General features: G+C 40.9%; 2 protein-coding genes across 12 annotated transcripts in view; one reads left to right on the top strand and one right to left on the bottom strand.

The window, feature by feature from the left end:
• RPS6KB1 (ribosomal protein S6 kinase B1) overlaps positions 1–14,041 on the top strand; it is a 29,144-nt gene extending 15,103 nt beyond the window's left edge. For 2 of the 6 annotated variants that reach the window (XM_085522001.1, XM_085522000.1), the window contains exons 2-15: positions 2,432–2,481; positions 3,518–3,638; positions 3,801–3,869; positions 4,269–4,416; positions 4,620–4,677; positions 5,294–5,394; positions 6,174–6,264; positions 6,405–6,495; positions 6,810–6,917; positions 7,183–7,245; positions 7,729–7,806; positions 9,384–9,491; positions 10,085–10,197; positions 10,721–14,041. In XM_085522001.1, the coding sequence (XP_085378127.1) occupies positions 2,450–2,481; positions 3,518–3,638; positions 3,801–3,869; positions 4,269–4,416; positions 4,620–4,677; positions 5,294–5,394; positions 6,174–6,264; positions 6,405–6,495; positions 6,810–6,917; positions 7,183–7,245; positions 7,729–7,806; positions 9,384–9,491; positions 10,085–10,197; positions 10,721–10,958 (1,419 nt within the window). In that variant the 5' untranslated portion in view covers positions 2,432–2,449 and the 3' untranslated portion in view covers positions 10,959–14,041. Of the gene's footprint in view, positions 1–103; positions 424–2,431; positions 2,482–3,517; positions 3,639–3,800; positions 3,870–4,268; positions 4,417–4,619; positions 4,678–5,293; positions 5,395–6,173; positions 6,265–6,404; positions 6,500–6,809; positions 6,918–7,182; positions 7,246–7,679; positions 7,807–9,197; positions 9,492–10,084; positions 10,198–10,720 lie in introns of those variants that run through there. The other 4 variants (XR_014936447.1, XM_015880466.2, XR_014936448.1 and 1 more) reach the window with 4 other exon arrangements.
• A 1,164-nt stretch (positions 14,042–15,205) lies between these two features.
• Positions 15,206–20,917, bottom strand: RNFT1 (ring finger protein, transmembrane 1). Of its 6 annotated transcripts, none has more exons than XR_014936450.1 (9): positions 20,836–20,917; positions 20,308–20,713; positions 19,925–20,001; positions 19,471–19,571; positions 18,889–19,042; positions 18,050–18,144; positions 17,214–17,279; positions 16,273–16,374; positions 15,206–16,083 (listed from the first exon to the last, which is right to left on the bottom strand). XR_014936450.1 is itself a non-coding variant. In XM_015880476.3 (9 exons), the coding sequence occupies exons 2-9, from the start codon at positions 20,669–20,671 to the stop codon at positions 15,949–15,951; spliced, it is 1,158 nt and encodes a 385-aa protein (XP_015735962.1). In that variant the 5' UTR covers positions 20,672–20,713; positions 20,836–20,917; the 3' UTR covers positions 15,206–15,948. The 6 variants fall into 6 exon arrangements, 3 of the variants coding, with proteins under 3 accessions (XP_015735962.1, XP_085378138.1, XP_015735960.1); XR_014936451.1 differs by having other exon boundaries at positions 20,840–20,917; XR_014936449.1 differs by having other exon boundaries at positions 20,876–20,917.

Genomic DNA, 20,917 nt, shown 5'->3' with positions numbered 1-20,917 from the left:
CGCGCACTACGCATGCGTTACGCACGCGGCTTCGCTGCGCAATCTACGCAAACTCCGTACCGGGAGCGAGGGAGGTGGGCTCGTATTGCGCATGCTCAGCTTCAGCTCTACGCCCGCCGCCCGGCCGAGGCCCTCGCCGCGCATGCTCAGTGCGGCACCTGCCGCCGCAGGATGGGCTTGTGCGCACGCGCGGCGCCCGCAGCCGGGGCGGGGGCGCATGCGCAGTGAGGCCGGGCGGCCGTGATGGCGGCCGTGGCGGAGTTGGGGGGTGCGGGCCCATGAGGCGGCCCAGGCCTCGGGCACTCAGCGCAGCGAGGAAGGGGCGGCCACGCCTCGGCTCACACCCGCGCCATGGCGGGCGTGTTCGACATCGATCTGGACCAGCCCGAGGACGCGGGTTCGGATGAGGAGCTGGAGGAGGGGGTGAGAGAGGAGAGACCGACCGGAGCGGGGAGCGGGCGGGTGGGGGAGGCCGCAGGGAGGAGCGGAGCCAGGGGGAGGAATGAGGGGGGCGGCGGGGCTGGACGGGGCGGCTGTAGGCGGCTGTAGGCGGCCAGAGCGGCTGAGGCGAAGCGAGGCGGAGGCCCAGGCCTGGGCCCGCGCAGGTGAGGCCGCGCCCCGCCCCGGCTGCGGCCCGTCGAGCTCCGGCCCGTCCCTGCGGTGCTTCCATCGGTACCTCCGCTGCACCGCTCGCTGATAGCGGCCTTGTTCCGGCGGAGAGTTTTACCCTGAAATGTTCGCGGTGGGTTTTGTAGCACGAGCGTGGCAGCGGGGTTTGGTGTCACATGTGGGGACGTCAGTGCGGCTGTGCTCTCGTCTCTCTGGAGCTGCGTGCAGGCATCGCTCTGGCGCCAAAATCAAAAGCAAAGCTTTGAAATGCTGCCCCGGGTCTGAGCGTGTCCCCAGATGGGTCACTCCGTCATCTGTATTTATTCTTCTATCATACTCATTTAGATGCTTTTAAGGTCCCTTCGGGTATCCTCTTGTGTGGTCGCTGTTAGTATCTTGTGTTATTTATGTTAGCTCTAGTGCTACCGTTGCTTTTATGTTGTTGTATATATTAAATGTTTGCTAGTGCTTAAGCTGCTGCTGCATTCATGCTATGCTATTTGAATCCCAGTCATTGGGATTAGCAGACACCCCAAAGTACAGCTGCAATATCACACTGCATGTGAGCTGCAGAGTCTGCTGGCTGAAGGCAGGGCAATGCTCAGGCTGTGGGAGAAATGCTGTCTGCTATCCCAATAATCAATACAGGACCTGGCTTACAAGCGTCGGTTGCAACACAGCACCTGCACTGCCAAGAACAGGTTCTAAGAGTAGCACAAAAATCCTTGTGGCCCAGCTTCTGTGCACAGTGGCAACCTAATGCAGTACTTAGGTGCCTCTGGGGAGATTAGGATGGACTTGAAATTAAAACAGAACTGGGGAGAGGGGAACATGTGAGCGTGAGGAAAGTGTGAGTAAAAGGTGTTTTTTTGTAGTGATTGTGCATATCTTAGAAGGATCTGAAGGACACTGAAATTCATCTGGGAACGCGATGGGTGTTTATTCTGTTTGTTGAGTTGGTGGCTGTTTTGAATTTGTTCGTTGTTGTCTCATGGTTGGGTCAAGGGCACATTTAGCTGGTTCTGTTGTGAAACAGATGGCAGGGGGCTGGGTTTCTCTAATAAACACTAGCAAGGGGGTGTGAGCAAGCAAACCTCTGTCCTGGAATCAGACTCAAACTTCATTCAGGACTCTGGCTGTGGATTCCAGGCTGTGGATTTGAAGCTGTTCATCACTGACTCGCAGTTGCTGTTTTATGTATATATTTTTAAAACTGAAAATGTAACCTGTCACAGTCTGAAGTTTGTTAGAAGCTTGCCCATTAAATTCTATTTGTATTCCTTCCAGCTGTCTGCTTGCTTTGCACTTCTGCCATGTAGAGCCACATTTAGAGCGAGGTATTATCTTGCATTAGGGGTCCAGCTGAAAATTGTTTGAAGAAAATATGCCTTCAAAATTGAACTGCATTCTTTTAATGGCGTCTGGTCCTGCTGTTGAAGTGCTTGAGCCTTTTTAGAAATATTTGTGCATTAATCTGCCTGAATGATTGTTGATCAGAAAATACATACAGGACCAGAGTGTGTTAGTACTGCTGGGATATGATTACCACCAGACCTCCTGCATCAGAATTTAAGCTATGTGGAATCATTGCAACTCTTGGACTGGATTTTGTAGGCTTGTTGTCTTCTGCTCATAATTAATGATTCTTGATATTTAAACTTGTTTAGTTATATATACATAAACATATATGTGTGTGCACATGTAACAGAAACTATATGTGTAAACATACTCACACATGTAAAGAAGCTGTAAAAGACATTTATTTTTAACTATGCTTTGTTTCTTATGTTGCATTTAATCTTCCTTCTACTCCTGTCCCCAGGGTCAATTAAGTGAGAGCATGGACCACGGAGGAGTTGGCCAATATGACCTGTAAGTTGCTGCTAAGAAAATGTTCTGTACCATTCGTGCCAACTACGTGTAGCCTCTACTTTGGTTACATTGTTAAGCTGAATAGGAAATTTTGTCATTCTTGTTCAGTTTGAGTTGCTTTAGTTCTTTTGCTATTTCTTCACATTAAAGTTTGTGATTGTATGTAAAAATAATAATAAAACAAATTCTGGCAAAACTTGCTGTTGTCTTTAATCCTTGTTTCTCCTAACATAGCTGTCGTATTGTATTTGAATAATACTTGCAGTATGAGTGTAGTGCCCTCTTTGCAGAACATTCTGTGTTCTGTCGGGCTTATAGAGGCTCTGGCTGCATATTTGCACAGCAGTCTGAAGTAGATGAGAATTCAGTTCTGATTTGATTGCACAAGACAGCTACCTTTAGCCATGCTTTATGTATAGATACCCAGTTTTTCAGTGTGCCACACGTAACAAGAAAGCAGCAATAGTTCAAACAGTTCAGTTACCTTTTCTGTAGCAGGGTCAGGTGTTGGCCTCACCCTGTCTTTTATAGAAGTTTAGTATGATTTAGAAACATCCTTAAGTTGTGGATCAGTCTTCTGTGGCATGCTCAGAGTTGTGACTTCTTTTGTTTTAGCTTTTTCTGCACAGTATTTGTTATAGAAGTTGTATTGTGACTGTGGGGACTGCTGGATGTGATTTAAAACTCAAATACACCTTGCAGCATTGTTATCTTTTGGGAATGTCCAACTCAGTTTGAGTTGTTGGCCGTTCAAACTTAATTCTGGTACAATACAGAAATATATGATGCATTGAAATGAAGGCATCTGAAGGAAATCTTGATACAGGCAGATAGTCTTTTGTGCAAGCTGAAACATAGTGCTTTGCACACACAGAGTTGTAGTTTCTGATGCTAAAAATCCTCCTTGTCTCCAAAACAGTCATTCAGATATGTCAGTTTTAGCGTGAGTTTTGCCATAAGTGGTTTGCTTGCTTACTTTCTCTTGATCATTGTCAAGTACCAGGTAGTCTTATATTCTTGTTTCGGTTTTATCCAGTGGCATGGAACATTGTGAAAAATTTGAGATTTCAGAAACTAGTGTAAACAGAGGTCCAGAAAAGATCCGACCGGAGTGCTTTGAGTTACTGCGCGTACTGGGCAAAGGAGGCTATGGAAAGGTAAGGGACTCTTTTCTACAAAGATAAACCCCATTATACTGAAGGCAGTAAAAGTGCTCGCTTGCCACACTTGGGGAGGTCTGACCTTTCCATCCCATGTTCTAAAAAGTTCCTCCTATGCATTTCATAATGAGTAATTGCTTTTGTATTGGTGTTGTGTAGGTATTTCAAGTACGAAAAGTAACTGGAGCAAATACCGGGAAAATTTTTGCCATGAAAGTTCTTAAAAAGGTAATGTGAGTGTTCACATTTTGCTACTATCTAAAAGAAATTAACCTGTTAGCTGTTACAATTGTATAATTGTTTAATATACTTGAAATCAATATTTGCCTGTGATACATACAGTATTAACAAGGTACACTGGAATTTATAATGGATCTTTAAGTGGTTCTGCCCGCAGAGTTCTTGGTTTATTTAAATATCTCAAGATCTCTTCTGATCTAAATTACTCTGTGAAATAAATAAAAGAACTACACTTTGGCAAGAAACCCACTATGTATTCATAACAGGGATTTTTAAAAATTATCATGTTGCTAACTAGTAGCGTTGTGATTTAGTAAACACACAGGGAGTTAATATAAGATTGTGCAATTTACTGTTTCCTTATGCTCACATTTCTGCTGTTTGTAGGCAATGATTGTAAGGAATGCAAAAGATACAGCTCATACAAAAGCAGAGCGGAATATACTAGAGGAAGTGAAACATCCCTTCATCGTAGACTTAATTTACGCCTTTCAGACTGGTGGAAAACTCTACCTCATCCTTGAGTATCTCAGCGGTCAGTATATGAAATTCTGTTCTTTATTCTTTGTACCCTAAGTAATCTAAAACTGGGATTTATAGTGATTAAAAAACGGAAGAAACAAGGGCAGAAATGCTGGTGGGTTTCCTTTTCAGCATGAAGTTTGGATGCGTTTGGTAGTTCTTTAAGTTGATAGAATGCGCTTTTAGAGAGTATAATACTCATTTTTCTCATGGCAGGAGGAGAACTATTTATGCAGTTAGAGAGAGAAGGGATATTTATGGAAGACACAGCTTGGTAAGTGAAATTGTTTTGGTAAATTAATAGGGTTTCTCAGGTGCTTAGAAGTATCCATTCTGACTTGGAGAACTGCAGTGACTTCATTTTGTAAACAGTCTTTTGAGTAGCAATATTTTACATATAAAGAAGTTGAAGTTACCTCTGCTAGCTTAGGCTTTGCACACCAAATATGGTTGTTATCTTTCCTCAGCACATGCTGATAATAGTTTAGAAAAAGCTTCAATGTGCATATGGGGCTGTATTACTGCACTGTTCCACAAATGGCACTGAAGGTGCTGCTAGTTACCTTCTTAGCTTTGGGTATTTCTTTTTGCTTTTACATCTAGGTGTGGTAATTCAGATTGAAGCATGTTTATCCAGTAACTGTTAAGCTCAGATTCTTCCAAATCCATAAGGTAGCATGGATAAATCTAATGTGAATGGCGTATGTTTGTATTTTATCTTAGAATCTCTTTGCCTTTTGGCAAACCAATCTCAAAGGCATTATTGTTTCTCTGATTTTTTTCTCTCAGATACTTTCGAGGAATTACTGATGTGGACATAGTAACCTTAGTGCTTAAGAGGCTCAGCATGGTTGAATATGTCTAATTGCCTGACATATGTTTTCTTCCAGCTTTTACCTAGCAGAAATCTCGATGGCACTCGGGCACTTGCATCAAAAAGGAATCATTTATCGCGATCTGAAGCCAGAAAATATCATGCTTAATCATCAAGGTAGAAATATATTAATAATTATGTTGTCAGTCATTTAAGCACTTCTTCAGAGGTCACTCTGTGCTTCATTCATATGTGAATTTTCTAGTAACAGTTGCATACTCCTGATCATGCCTGGTGTAACTGAAAAACTGCCAGACTTAATTGCTTGCCTTTGAAACATAGGTTCCTCAGATTTAATAGAGAGGCTCTAGCAAGCTCCAAGTTGTGTGTATATAAGTGCAGGCATTTCTGGAGTGGTTGACTTGCTACTGTTACATCTCTGAGATCAAAGCATAATTTTTCTGGGTCATTGTGAAATACTTAAACGTGTGTCTTCACACGGAAACTTTAAATATCTGCGTGACAGCATCAGTGACATTTCATTAATCAGGTAACAAGGCGTTAGTTAGGGACAAGTTAGGTAAGATGCCAGCCTGCAGCTGAAATGACTTATCAAGCTGCTGATGCTTTGTCTGACAGTAGCAGCAATTCTGGGTCACATTGCTCATTGCTACATGACAGGGATTAGTCTGGCAATCTGTACCATCCAGTATTTTCATGTGGTATGAAACAACTTTAGTCTTAGTATATAATTATGTCATTCTGTCTTATTAACTGTACTGCTTTGTTAGACTATTTACTTCAACTGGAGGTACTTCAGAGTTACTGCATATTAATGTTTATATATATATATATATATATATATATATATATATATATATATATTTAAATGTTGTTTATACAAATCTTGGAATTCTGGTATTTGTCTGTCTTACATATTATTTATTTAATTTCAGGTCACGTAAAATTGACAGACTTCGGATTATGTAAAGAATCTATTCACGATGGAACAGTCACACACACATTCTGTGGAACAATTGAATACATGTGAGCTGCCTGATAAAATGCAGAAGTATTTAAGAACTGATGGTTCAGTCAGTTACGGAAATCATACTTGAAAAGTAGCAGTCAGAACGACTACTAAGCTTATTAAAGTATTTTTATATTTTCAATTTTTTTTATTATAGGGCCCCTGAAATCTTGATGAGGAGTGGGCATAATCGTGCTGTGGACTGGTGGAGTTTGGGGGCATTAATGTATGACATGCTGACTGGAGCAGTAGGTGCACAGTTATAATTGCATGTATTTCTCTTTATAGCTTTTGAAGTTAACTGTCTTTTAATTCAGATGCATGTATAAATATGAATATACTTGTACAGACTATAAGTAACAGATATAACTAAAGTACAACTATGCTTATTTTGACTACAGTCATGAGCTGGTCTTATCCAAAGAATTACTTCAAATTCCTATTTACAGTAACTTTATCTGCTTTATGCATTATTGAAATTAGGGTTTTTGGCTTTTTTTGTACACAAGTAAGAGATCTAAACAAGGCATATTTTTTCTTCCACTGCAATGGTGCTTTCTAGCCTCCTTTCACCGGGGAGAACAGAAAGAAAACAATTGACAAGATTCTCAAGTGTAAACTCAACTTGCCTCCCTACCTCACACAAGAAGCCAGAGATCTGCTTAAAAAGGTAGAATTTTAATAAATGTCAGTTCTGCACATGTATGTGGAAAACAGAAATATAATGATACCACTACAGCTCTTTACCCCATGCTTGTTTTGCCTGCTGCTAACTCAGTCTTGGTTTTGTGTGGCAGACTTGACTGTTATGTAATGAATGCGTATTTTCTGATTGTTCCATATTCATTCTGTGTGGTAGTCGATCATGATGATTCATTTCAGGACTAGTCTAATCATAATGGCATAACTAATTCTGGATGTTATTTCTTATTAAGCTGCTAAAAAGAAATGCTGCCTCACGTCTAGGAGCTGGCCCTGGAGATGCTGGAGAAGTTCAGGTAACTTTTGCTTAACTTCAGAACTCTTAAACTACCTCAGTCAAAATATAGTAGCTTACAGGGAACATCAGGGGGGAGAGTGTATCTGACCTGAAATGCAATGGGCAGAAAGGCAGCCATGCATGACGAGTGCTTTGAAATATAACAAAAGAGCAGCTGTTAATTTGATAATTTGAGATTTGGAAAATAACTTTCTTTAGCTCTGTCTTCCAGTAGATCTTTTCTACTAGTTTAACAGTGGTGAACTGTACAGTCCACTGTGTAAGAGTGAAGTTACTTTAGCAACCCGATGAAAAACCTGCAGGTCCTTGCATATAGTGCAGCTTTCTCAGGGTAAAGGTCTAACTAACTGATGTTGTGTTGCATAGAGAAAGCTTAAGCAGAGGCCTGTTTCTTCTTATTGTAATATCTTTTTAATCTTAAATTTCTGCAAGTTATATCCAGAAGGCTGATACATGACTGTGCTGTTGCTGACCCTTCTAGGCTCACCCGTTCTTCAGACATATTAACTGGGATGAGCTGTTGGCACGAAAGGTGGAACCTCCTTTTAAACCCTTATTGGTATGTACTCAGAGAGCTGTGAGATACTTTTCCTGTGTACCTTTAGGAAAGGTCTTAAACAATGTGCTACCTAAAACTTAGAAACATTCACTCTTAGAAACTGGAGTACCTTTGCTTTCTGGTACTTCAATAGTTAAATGCATCAACTTAAGTTAGAGAAAACAGTGGATCTGAGAACTAGTTAAAAGAAGAAGCTATCTGGTGCAGGTTTCTTTTTTTTTTCTTCTCTTTTTTTTTTTAAACCCTGATTACTGATGGTGTATCAACATTTAAGAAACAAAAAACCCTTTCATGCTGTTCTGTCTTATTAATCTGCAGTCATGGTATTCATCTGTCACCAGGATAGGATATTGTTTGGTATTTTTTTATGAGAGAAGGTGGCAATAACACCTGACAGCCAATTTCTCCATCTGTTCAGCCTCCAAAAGAAAAAAATCTTCTACTTCAGTTTTAATTCCCCCTGCATCTACACTGTAGATTGTTCAGACTTGGAAGTGCAGTTATTTCTAACATAAATCAGTACTTAGTTGAAACTAAGGTGATAGTTGCTAAGCAAAAGTAAATGAAGTCACCTAGTTAAGTTTGGATGTTTGCTTAGTAATGTTTGCACTGCATCTAGCACATTCCATACAGTAATTAAAGTGCACCTCAAGACAAGGACGTGGTGAATAAGCCAGTATTTTTCTACTCTGTTTTGGTGATGTGGAATGTCTTTTTTGTTTTGGGTCCAATTAGCGACAGCGGTGAAGTTGTAGGTATCCTTCCTTGATAGTTCCTGACTCAAAATCTTACTTGAAAGTGCATCACTGGTGTTGAGTGTACTACAATATGGAGACTCCAAAGCTTTTATCCTCTCCTTTTTTGAATGAAATCTGTAATGACACTGAAGACTGGTATATCCAAACCAAATATCCACAGATAGTTTTCTGTTATTAGCAAATTTTATGAAAGCCATCTGTACTGACTTAGATGGTTTTTAAAACCATGCTTCCTTGGTTACACAAAGGCCTCCACAAGTGGGTTACGTATTTGACTTTTTGGTTAGGCTCAGTGAGAGACAATTTTGGAATGATGTCTGTTGTTCTTTGACTGAATTAAAGAGTACTCCCCATAGGCAGTTACTCGACAGTTGTCATCTGTCCCTTAGCATAAGCACTTCTCTGTTTGTGAAACTGGAATTAAATTATTTGGAGAAAGACTTCCAGAAATTAATAGTTGCAGCTGTTCTGTACTGGTTGTGACCAGAGTTAAACTTGAAAGAAACTGCCATTGTATTTCTAAAAGTTTTTGTTTGTAATTTGAGATTTTTTTATTTTTTAAAGGCATCTTTTTAATTTGTGTTCCTTTTTGATCCATGATTTTTGCCCCTCCCCCTTGCCTTTATTTCTCAGTGTCAGTGCCCATAGTGACCTCCCACTGGCAGCGACAGGATTCCGACACCACTCCAGGGCTTTACTACAGCAGAGCTCTGCCAAAATCCTATGGAATGAACTCCATCCAGAGGCTACACTGATCACCGCTAAGCCATTTGGTTGATATCTGTAATATAAACCCTTAATCATTTTGTTTTTGCAAAGCAATCTGAAGAGGATGTGAGCCAGTTTGATTCAAAGTTTACACGTCAGACACCTGTTGATAGCCCAGATGACTCTACTCTCAGTGAAAGTGCCAACCAGGTCTTTCTGGTAAGTGAGCAAGGGAGAAGCATTCGATGTGGACAGTTCTGTAGTGTTACTTGGAAACAGTAGAGCAATTCAGGTAATTAAATTCTATTGAATCTTACCATCTGATACTCAAAGCCAAACTATCAGAATTTTGAAGACATATGCAGCAACAGGTTTAAATATTTGCAGATTTTGAATTACTTTGTTTATTTTCAGCATTTTTTATGTAGATAACTTAAAACCCACCTAAACATTGCTTGCTTTCGGAAATGTTGTCATTCTCATTCAAAATTGCATTAAAAATCCTGGGGATGTGATTGATTGTTTTCATTGACATGCAGACAGTCCATCTTGTAAATCAAAACTAACTAGTTTGAACATGCTTCTGTGAATCTGTGACCAAGTATAAATATCTGGGGTGGGCAGGCACCCGGGCAGGGAATTCCCTAAAGTCCTGCTGTTTGCATCAGGTAATGAGCAGATGTTCAGGTATCTATAGTTACTGTCCTTTCTGTAATTTTCTATTAAATGATGGTATTAATTCCCAAGTCACCACAAATGTCAGTTTCACCAGTAAGTTATTGTAAGTAAGTGCCTTTGTTGCTGTTTTGCAGGGTTTTACGTATGTGGCTCCATCTGTACTTGAAAGTGTAAAGGAGAAATTTTCTTTTGAACCAAAAATTCGATCACCTCGCAGATTCATAGGTAGCCCTAGGACACCAGTCAGGTATGTCTTTTTTTTCTCCTTTTTTAGCAACTTTTTGGCAAGTAGTTAAATAACAGATAAAACAAAACTGCTGTTCTTCTTAGCCTGTCACTTCTGGTGAAGTGCAGTATCAGTCCTATTTTACAAACTGTGTTATTGGAGACAAATTTATGGTGTTTGGCAGTACAGGAAGTACTAATTGGCCACCTGAGCAGTACTGGTGCAGCCTCACAGTCTGGTGACTTTGCTATGTGTTCCTCTAAAACTTTTTCAGAACATGTGAGGTGCTTATTTGCTTCTGAAGAATCATTTCAGTAATGAAAACTCTGCAGTCTAGAAATATAACCCGGTTACTCAAAGGAGAGAATTTTACAAGAGGCTGTGGTAGATACTAGACTTCAGAATTCTCTCAGACTTCTGAAAATAGAAGGAAGAATTACGTGCTTCTCAGCAGGGATTTGAATTCGGCTCCCTGCAGAATGAAGGATATTACTTTGGGCTGTGCGTATCTTCATTTCTGATTTTTCTATTTCTTGTTTTAAAGCCCTGTAAAGTTTTCCCCTGGGGAATTCTGGGGAAGAGGTGCTTCTGCCAGCGCATCAAATACTCAGACACCTGTGGAATACCCAATGGAGACGAGTGGAATAGAACAAATGGATGTGACAGTTTGTGGAGAGGCTTCAGCACCGCTTCCAATCCGGCAACCAAACTCTGGGCCATACAAAAAACAAGCTTTCCCCATGATTTCCAAACGACCAGAGCACTTGCGCATGAATCTATGACAACACAATTTTTTTAAGCCTTTGAAGGTGGAAAACAAAGAATGGACATAAGCCCCTTGAAGTTGAAATATGAGGGCTTGTATGGTTTACTTTTAAAAAGTGACAGTATCAAAGAGTCAGTCCTTGCACAGAGCGACATGGAAAGCAAAGAAAAAATGGATTTTTTTTTTTCTGTCAATCAATGGTGCATAAAAAACTTTAGAAAATGGTATTGCAGAACTCTAGGCACATCATCTAACTGATTCGCAGTGACATCTTCTCACCTTATCAAGGATTTTTCAGCTTGGTAGCTTGATACTGACAGTATTAAGGGGCAGGATGTTGCTTCAGAATCACTGGTCTAGTTGTGAATGTGTCAAGGAGGGTTAGCCCTTTCACTAGGCAAAGTATGAAATGCCTATATGCTTGCGACCGAGGAATAATTAGCATGCAAGCTTGGTTGAGCTGTTTCCTGCAATGGGGTGGAATCAAAGATGAGAGATAAAATTAATTGGTATTTCACATTCAAAACCGAATGAGTTTTTTTTATATATATATAAAAAATATATATTTTTCGAATAGATTTTTTTGATTCAGCTCATTATGGAAAGTATCCCAAAATTTAGAATACAAAATAATTGGTTGCTGTGAAGAAAGTAAAGGCTCTAGTTCTGATTCTCCTCATGAAACAAAAAATCAGTAAGCAAGTTACTCAATTACCAGCTTGGCAACACAGGGTGGGAAAGAACTGTTTCACTTGCTTCCCCAACTGAAATACCTGTTCCTGCAAAGACGAATGGATCTAATCAAATCACAGTGCTGCTATGTTCTAGGCTTAACTGGAAGCCATGGGCTCGAATACACGTCCTGCTTATTTCACCCTTGTCCTCAGCAGACATTTCACTGGGAAACATCATGTTCACTTAGCTGGAGATGGCTGAATACATTCAGATTCTTACCCATTGAAAAGGTTGGGGAAAAAGTGCATCTGAACACGAGGTCAGGAGGTGTGGCTGTACTTCCACAGGAAATGTACACACGTTCTACGTCATGTAAGCAAACAAACCTTTTTGTAACCAATGGGTAAGAACTTCAGGAAATCTTTTTTAAAATAAATTTTTTGCTTATGGGATGGACTTCCCTGCCATTACGTATTTCTAAATTTGCTAATTATTATGATTATGATTATTTTTTTCCTATGCTGGGGCAATAAATTTGCTGATTGTATGAGGCTGAGGAAAACGTCAAATGGCCTTTCAGCGAATGTCTTCCACAGTGAGTCAGAACTTCAGCAACGTAACTTAGCAAACATGTTCTAAGGACACTATTTATGTTTTTAAAATGGTCACAATCTGTACAAATGGCTTACAGGTACAAAGAATAAAATAAAGGTAACTTTACCTTACTTAATACTTCCTGCCTTAAAGAAAGCATTTCCATGAGCATAGCTGGTGAAAGGGTTAATATCTGCAGAGCTTTACACTAGTTAGAGTGTGTATGGTGTGTGCGTGTGTGTGTGTATATGATCATGCAACTGCATACAAGTCCTGTCATTTTTTGCCTGCCACACGTTGCATTATCTTTAGTCAAACTGTGCAAAGTCTACTTCTAGTGTTTCACAACAGTAGGGATTTTTTATAGATTCTGCTTACTCTGTGTATACTGAATCTTTTTGAGCCATAGGATCCAAGCCATAAGACTCTCTACACGTTGAATCCGATCAGAGTTTGCAAGCCAGAAGGATTCAGTGATATCTTGTTGATACTAATAAAGAGCCAACAAAAAAGATACATATGATTGAGCAAAAATTAGTATTTCGTTTTCTTCCTGGTAAGCTTTTTTGTTGGAGGATTTCTTTTTTAGTTTTATAAGGAAAATCAAGTTACCTTCCATTGACATAAACTGTACTGGAAGACTAATGTTTTTCATTAGGTAATATGGCTGCTGGTGACACGTGAAACTGAAATCAGAGTGCTTACACGTGTGTATATTATGCATATTTGCAAAGAGGCAACGCTACAAGCAACGCCTGCTCCGTGTCACATGTTAACATAGGTTTCCTGCCATGTTTACTGAGTATAAATGAACTTAGTTGAATTGAATTTTAGTTTTTGAGGCAGATCTCTTGGTCCTAGTTAGTTACAGCTAACAGTTCCTTTTCGGTTGGCTGGATAGAGTTGTCCAGTAGAGTTGGTTTGGTATGGCTGGCAAGAATGGCAAGAGTTGTTTGTCTGAGTTCACCGCTTAATGACAGATACGGTTCATCATTTTTAAAAGGAAATTTCATATCCTGTCCACGTTTCGTCCCATAGATTGTAAGGTTTAATTCCCTACCATAACTGTGAAACTTCTGGAGTGTGACTCAGACAGCAAGCACACACTATGCAATATGGTTTATCCTGTATTTATTTGTAAAAATATCAGACATAGATCCTCTATATATATATAGTAGTGTCAAAATGACTAGTCACGACCTGAGGGGAGTGGAGTTCTAGCTCCTGTCTGGCTATTTCAGATAAGTGCAGAATGCATTGAATATTGGAGAGCTTAACAAGTGCTTTCTTTTGTTCATTTAAAAATGTCTTAAATTTTTCATTAGAGTATAGAATCTTATTTTTTTTATTTTGTACAAGCTGCGCTTTTTTAATTATAATCACTGAAAAATTCACTATAATTTGATTTTATAGAATTTTTGTAGCATTACAAAAAAATATAGTAAAACTGAGGTTAATACCTGTTTTGGCTAACCATGTGAAAGTATTAAATCTTAAACTTGAACAAAAGTCGTATTTTTTTTTACTAGATGTTAAATAGGGCAATATTTTGTTCTGCGAGTCGTTACCACAAAAGGTTTCTAATAGGTCAGCTGCCTTACAGGCAGTTCTTCTTTTCCCATTGAATGCAGAAATGATTCTGGTATGAGATATTCAGGATTTCATCGTTTTTCTCTGTGGGAGTGATGCATACATTTGATGCCATTTGTGTAACTAAATTGTAATTTTGGGAATGCTGGAATAATTCCTACCAAGACTGTCTTAATTGTGCCATCTGACATCTGAATGTCATCCTGGTATTAGCTCATAATAAAAGATGCAAATAAATGAGTCAGTGGTTCTTTGGAATAGCCCTCATTTCTTAATGTATTTATGTCTAGCTATCCAAAAGCGGAACTGCTGGAGAACACGGGATGTCTGTGTGTCCCCTTACACAGTGGATGTTTACTTTGGTTCTATTCTTTCTTTCTAATGTTAACTCCCAAGCTGCTGTCACTGTTAACTGAGTGTTGCCCATTTCACAGAGCAATCCCTAACCCCTGATACAGATGGATACAGGAGGAAGAGAAGTTCTTAAAAGCACAGCATGTGACTGCAGTATTCTCCCTTCAGATCCTCAATGATCTACTGTATCTGATTTCTATATACGGATTTCTAGAGATTGTTCTCTTCTAGATTAACTTGGCTTTGTGGCTGTGTTCAAGAAACAAACTTGAGCTTGAGGAGAAAAAAAGGTAATCCCTGCTCTGCTTCTCATCTTTCAGTTTGTTGGAAGTAAGATGGATGTGAGCAGCCATTACTGAAAATGTAAACGTTAATCCAAGTGACTTTTTTCTTTTTCAGGAAGTAGAGCTTAAGCATAACTGTGGGTCTTTGAAGGAAAAGGGAGGGAGGGGGAATCGTGTTAAGAACTTAAAGGACCCAAAGATGCTGATCAGTCCATCTTAGCAGGTCCAAGTACCTTCACCTAAGCTCTGGCTCTTGAAGAGTGATCTACTGAATGCCATTTGTCATCTCCTCTGTTCTGTCTCCTGCAGAATCAGCTGTGTGTGTGTCTGTCTGTGTATGTGAAAAGCAGGACAGCTACCCTGGCCTGAGTGGGCTTGACAAGGAAGAACTGCATCTCAATGGCATGATGCTGCCTGGCGGATCAGAGAGGATGCCCTTCATAGATGTAAGTTACTCACTCTTTCTTCTCTGTAACTAAGATGAGAATGACTTGTTTCAATCATGAAATGTAAGTCTAACCTGGCTGATCAAAATGATCAAAAAGCTAAAGGCACAGAACACCTTTAAGGTAAGCACCCTGTTCAGATTGTTTGGTGAGGTCCAAATATGATTGTATAAGTGTCTGGAGATGCCAACGTTATAGGTGTGTATCTCAGATTCAGAACCCAACCTACAGTTCTCCCTGCTCGTTTTTGTTCCACGACAGATTCAGTTCTTGTCTATACCAATGAATCTCATTTCTTTATTCAATGCGCACCAAACAAATAGATTTAAATGCCTTTATTCCCTCTGATTCTCATGCATGCTACAAATGGCATATATAGTATAAAATATTCTCCCCTGTAAGAAAATCTGGTTCCTGCTGTGATAAAAATAGAGTATTAAAAGATCTGTTTTAAAAATACCGATCTCATAAAACACTCAGTAAAAAACTATCATCACCGGTTGCTTTTCTGTGTTAAATCTGTGATGAACTGGAAATCTGCACAAACCTAAAGGAGAAACATCTTGTCTTTATCTCCAGGTGCAGTGAGAGCTGCCAGTACTGATGCAGGAAGAAGTCGCTGTAGCATCATGAGATCATTAATAGCAGATGTGACAGGTAGCTTTTGCTCCCACTGTAGTTCAGAGTATAAAATTCACTGCTAACTGGGTAATGTTAGAGGCATAAATACAATTTAGCACAGCCTGGAACACTGTGTGAGCTTTTAAATTAAATGCTGGTTTAAAAGGCTGCTGCAAACACAGCGTTTTAGAAGGGTTTGATTGTTCTCTGAAAGAATCACAAGAGAAGCAATGCTGGCTTTCCTGCTTTCACTTTATAAGCTTATTTCCCTATACTTAAGAAGTTATTGCTCTCTGCACTGTTTTAAGTATTAGAATATTTCCTAGAAGCAAGAAATCCCATCAACCTTGGACTGGGAAACCTCATTCCCTGTGCCACCTACGTTCCCATTTGCAGTAAGCTGTACAGAATGAGCAAACTAAAACAAGCTGGTTGACATGCCTTAGAAAATCTGTAGGCGCATAGATGTAGCTCCATCCTTCCACTTGTTAACATGGTCTGAAATAACAGTTCTGCAGAGCGGACAAGTTTTTTCTCTATTAAACCATAAAGAGATGCATTCTTCGCAAAATGTGTGCTGTAATGAAAAGAATGAGAGCAGCTTAGAGCTTCTGAGCCCTTCTGTTTGTAAGGAGGTATATTATTTGCAAGCCTGATTTCTAAAGACAATCAGAAGGCAAACGCTAATGTAACTATCCAGTTCTGTTTAGCAGTTCTTAACAACACTCATAACTTTGCAGAAATGAATTCTGATGCTGTGTATTACCTGGCAGATCAGCAGGATAGGCTTCTGGAATTCAGCGTGGCAGATGGAACAAATATCATCTGATTCAGAGCACTGCCTCTTGCTCGCTGTCACCCCGTAGTGCTGCAAGACAACACTTATTTCAGCATGTATTAGTTACTAAGTGGGGGGGAAAAAAAAACAACAACCAAATACACAGAAAGGAATGGGGAATAAGGGCTGCTGTGGCAAGGAAACCACCCAATCCCCTATCCAACAAAGCTGCGCTTTACTTTTCAACAGCTGATGTAGGGCCTACAGGTCACATGCACCCATCTCCTGTAGGGTATGCAGTTAATTAAGTTAATTTCTTCCTGTAGGAAAAACCTGGAGCAGGTTGGTTGGTTGGTTGGTTTTTTGCAGGACTTAAACAGCGACTTCTAAGCAAAACACTTTGATTTGATCACGATAGCACTTACTTAAAGTGCTTAACTATTACTTTAGATCAGTGATACCAGGCTCTAAAATCTTCAGTGTATTTTACCATGCAAACAGCAGGCTAAATAACAATACCTGTTCCAATAACAATACCTGTTCCAACACAGATGACTGAGAAACTTATTCTAACAGCACTTACTTACATGGCAGTTGTTTTGGCAAGCTTCATTTCTCACTTACATTTCTGCTAGAAGCATTGCCTTTATACAACCAACATTTATTCCAGTTAAAAAATAGCAAGTAGTGAAAAAGGGAAACTTTATCTCACAGAAGTGCATCTGAAGAGACGTGGAGAACAGACTGTTAGCCCATAATTATGCAGTCAGAACTGCAAAATGAGGGAATAAGTACAGAGGGGTTACTTTAAAAACAGCTGCCATTGAGAGGGATCTACAAAGCAATACAGGAATGGGGCATTTCAAAGAGGAGCCTTTTCATGTATGTCAGATTTAACTGTTTTTTAGATGAAAGCATTTAATACTCACCGGTCGGGTATAAAATATCCGTAAAACCTGTCTGAAGTTTCTCCATTGTCCAAGAAAGCTCAAAAGCTGAAACAGGAAGGAGAACGCGATGCTGGTTAACATTTTTCCCTGGGAACTGAAGAAAACCTCCAAGTTTTTGTGCAGCTCCCAGCAGCAGAAGTGGCGCTGCCAGTGTGATGTCAGCAGAAAGGTAAGCAAAGGGTTTGGACCAAACCCGTTTTAGTTGCTCTGGATGTAACCCAACTCAGAATTTAACCTGAAGGTTTTTCAGTATTGGGGGGCTGCTCTTGGGAAGAAAAAATATCACTAGTGTTGTGAATTGAAGTGCTCAATTGCAAACCTATTAGAGGTATCATAGAATCACAATCATAGAATCACAAGGTTGGAAAGGACCTATAAGATCATCTAGTCCAACCGTATCATTTTGTGTAAAGCAGTCCTTAGACTCGTGATTAAGACACCGTAACACCATTGTGTGTTTTTCACGTTCAAAGTAGAACTTGCACTGAGTTTGATTTTTGGGGGCAGCTGAGCTATTTAACAAATGAGATGGATATTTAAAATGCTTCTCTGGCTTGTTTAGCATTGCACACCAATTAATTCCCCAGAAGGGAATTACAGCAACAGAGTTATTTGCTGCATAACCCCCATCCATACCCACAGCAGATGCAGGGGAGGGGAAAAAGAAAGGAAGAAATGCATGCAGTGCCCTGAGCCGCTCTTCCCTTTTTCAACCTTCAAGTCACTTCAAATATGGGGACCAGAAATGTGTTGGCTTACACAGCTCTAATTCTCTGGTGCTAATTACAAATGAGAGGACTGTAAAACTTACACACCTTGAGAATGAGGTAGGAAAGGCCCAGCAATGTCCCAAGGGTCCGTCCAAGCACACTGTCCGGCTCCCCATAGCCAATAAGATAACGGAACCAAACTGGTATGGGGACAAACATACGGTAATACTGGCAGAGTTCTTCTAACAGCATGTACCAGTAGCCCTAAGCAAGACATGCAAAAGAATCTCTCAAGATGTAAAATGCAAACACGTACAATGAATTACTAAAGAGAAAGAAGCGTCGAGTAGTTGAACTGTACAAGGAGTTAGATGGACTAAAAATTACTGATTAATAACGTACCTAAGAAATGAAGTCCTGGTATTTTGAAAGAGAAAATCTACCCAAGCTGCCCCTTCAGATGCAATCAGGTGCTACCTACACTTGTTCACACTGTTAGTAATTATACTTATGAGTGGTATTTGCTGTTTGGTTGCTAAAATTGGCTTGTTTTTTTTGCATGTCTTACCTTGGGAAGCAGATACCCACCAATACCCCACCAACCAATGCAGGCTCCTAGCATAACTTAGTAAAAAGCATATTGTCCAGCAGCTGCTGTGATAACAGCCTGTGTACATGTTCTTCTATCACTGCAAATCAAAGGTTTCTTCATCCCATCTCTTACAGCAGAAATAAACCATATATCCAATGAAACAATACAGACTGTAAGTCTTCCTTGGCACCAAGCAGAGAAGAAACATGAAACCCACAGGGTTTTCTTGCCCGTGGTGTAGGGGTGGTTGATGTACAGGCATTCAATTAAAAGGCTCTCCTCTGGGCAGAACTGAATCATTAACTATGTTAGAAGAAAAGGATGTTCTTAAGGAGATGGATGGTTTTCTTACCTTGGATTTAAAGGACATCATAAAAGAAGGCACCAAGAGAATAAAACACTTGAAGCCCATGAAGAGGAACTTTAGGATGAAGTCTGTGACTCCCACAATCCAAAGAACCTCCCAGAAGTTCTTAAAATCCACGGTAGGGTTTAAAAAGATTAAGCTGCAAAACAAAGCACGCAAAAAACCCAACCCCGATGAATCAGAACTGCATTACAGTCTTTGACTGATGCACACCCGAGGCTGTCGCTACAGAATGGTAAAGGAGGGAGATTGCAGATGTAAAGCCCACAGAATTACAGACTGCTCTGAATTCAGTGTGCTGAGGGCAAGGGGAAGGCTTAGAGCTGGGAATCACACCCAGCCACGTCCCCATGGCTCAGTGCCTCTGCTGCATGTACAGTATTACTTTGTAAAGTCAAAGGAACTGCTCTTAAGGACAGCACCATCCAGGTGAGCAGGAGAGGAGTGGAGAGGAAAATGAAAGAGGAACTAACGCTACAACTAAAGGAAAACAGCAGCACCGATAAAAGCATTTCCAGTTCATATCTGAGTAAGCTGTGATGGGAATAGAGGTGTTCCTCTACTTACCTGTAGTACAGAGACTGAGAATGAAAGCTGTAATACAGGAGGAGAGAGGATCCAGTGAGGTACACCAGCAGCCAAGTGCAATGCAACTTGGAGCACCGATCCTGTAAGATAATTAAGGTTTATTACAGTCCTTATCTACGTCTTAAGTGCATCTCCAAAGCACCTGAACGGTTATTGCTGGGAGATTCCATCATATTTGATTTCAGGCCATCAACACAGTTAAGTTTCTCTATAGACTGCAGAAAGCTTTTACCAGATCAGCAACAAGGAAAGGAAGAAGAGCTTCCTGAGTGTTGCCACCTTACCCATGAAGTTCTGCACTGTATCACAGCACTGAGTTTATCAAACCACTTCTGCCTTGCACCAAACAGTGGCAAATACAGCACCTCCATTCATGTTCCTTTCAATAGCTGATGGATGAAGGTTAACTTACAGAGCAGGGGGTGATACTTACTTTGAGGAACACCTGGTTCACTATGCTTTTGTTTGCATACATGTAAGTTGTCAGCAGCCCGATTCCAAGGGAGATGCCTGTAAGGAGAAAAGGGTCTGTTACGCACAATGAATAAATAAGCAAAAAAACACCTGAATTGGGTTAAAATAAGCAGCTAGGCCCTTGTTGTATTTCTTTGTGACCACAATTAGCAGCTCTAGCTGTAACACTGATCGTTCAGCATGTTCTATGTATGCAGGGAAAGGAAACGGCAGCCACAGAAAGGCAGTCCAGTGAATCTGTTTCCCATGAACAAAGCAACGAAGCTGTTAATAAACCGGATTCTACTTCAGGCATTTCTAGTGGCCCATCTCTGGGTGAGGTTCCTCCCTGTTACACCCTACCGACGATGTGCTGCACCATCAACTTGACGCCCAGAATCAAGACGTAGGGCAGACTCCTGTGCAGCCACTGGAGGACGTATCTGAGCTCCGAGATGGAGCTGCCTTGTTCCTCCTGGTCCGGAGCGCCGTCAGCGGATCCCCCTCCCTCGCTGTGACCGTTTCCGTGTGAGCGGCTCTGCGAACTCAGCCTCGATCGCCTCCAACTCGCGTTTTCTCTGCCTTCTCCCGCAGCGGAGCTCAGCTCTATGTGAACATCTCCGCTCTCACGGCACGAGCCCCCTCCCGCTGCCTGGACGCTTTGGGAAGGCGGAGGGTCGTTGCCGGTGCCCTGAGCTCCGTTCGGGTGGCTGCAGTTTGGTTGCATGGTGGGATCTTTTCCTGGGCCGGGATCTCAACGTTTTGTGTCCTGGAACAAAAAAAGTCTCAGTTGGAGGAAGAACGCAAAAAAAAACAGCCCCAAAACACAGCGGGGCGTATCGCACACACGGCGGGGATACAGCAGGGTTAAAGCAAAACCCCGGCAGGTACCGACGTTCACCGCCCCGCACGGCCCCGACCGCGGCCGAACCTCATCGCGCTGCCACCGCCTCCATCGCAGCCGAGTGGGGAG

This window comes from Coturnix japonica, chromosome 22, assembly GCF_054131305.1.
Source record: "Coturnix japonica strain WE chromosome 22, WE-NBRP24, whole genome shotgun sequence".
Taxonomy (NCBI): Eukaryota; Metazoa; Chordata; class Aves; order Galliformes; family Phasianidae; genus Coturnix; species Coturnix japonica.
This window is presented reverse-complemented; position numbering and strand designations above follow the sequence as displayed.

Excerpts from the sequence above, each read along its gene's own strand:
- RNFT1 (XM_015880476.3), bottom strand. The coding sequence starts at position 20,671 with ATGCAACCAAACTGCAGCCACCCGAACGGAGCTCAGGGCACCGGCAAC. Across the intron at positions 20,002-20,307 it reads GATGGTGCAGCACATCGTCG|GCATCTCCCTTGGAATCGGG; the intron begins GTAGGGTGTAAC and ends TTCTCCTTACAG. Across the intron at positions 17,280-18,049 it reads TTTCCTACCTCATTCTCAAG|CTTTTGAGCTTTCTTGGACA; the intron begins GTGTGTAAGTTT and ends TTCCTGTTTCAG.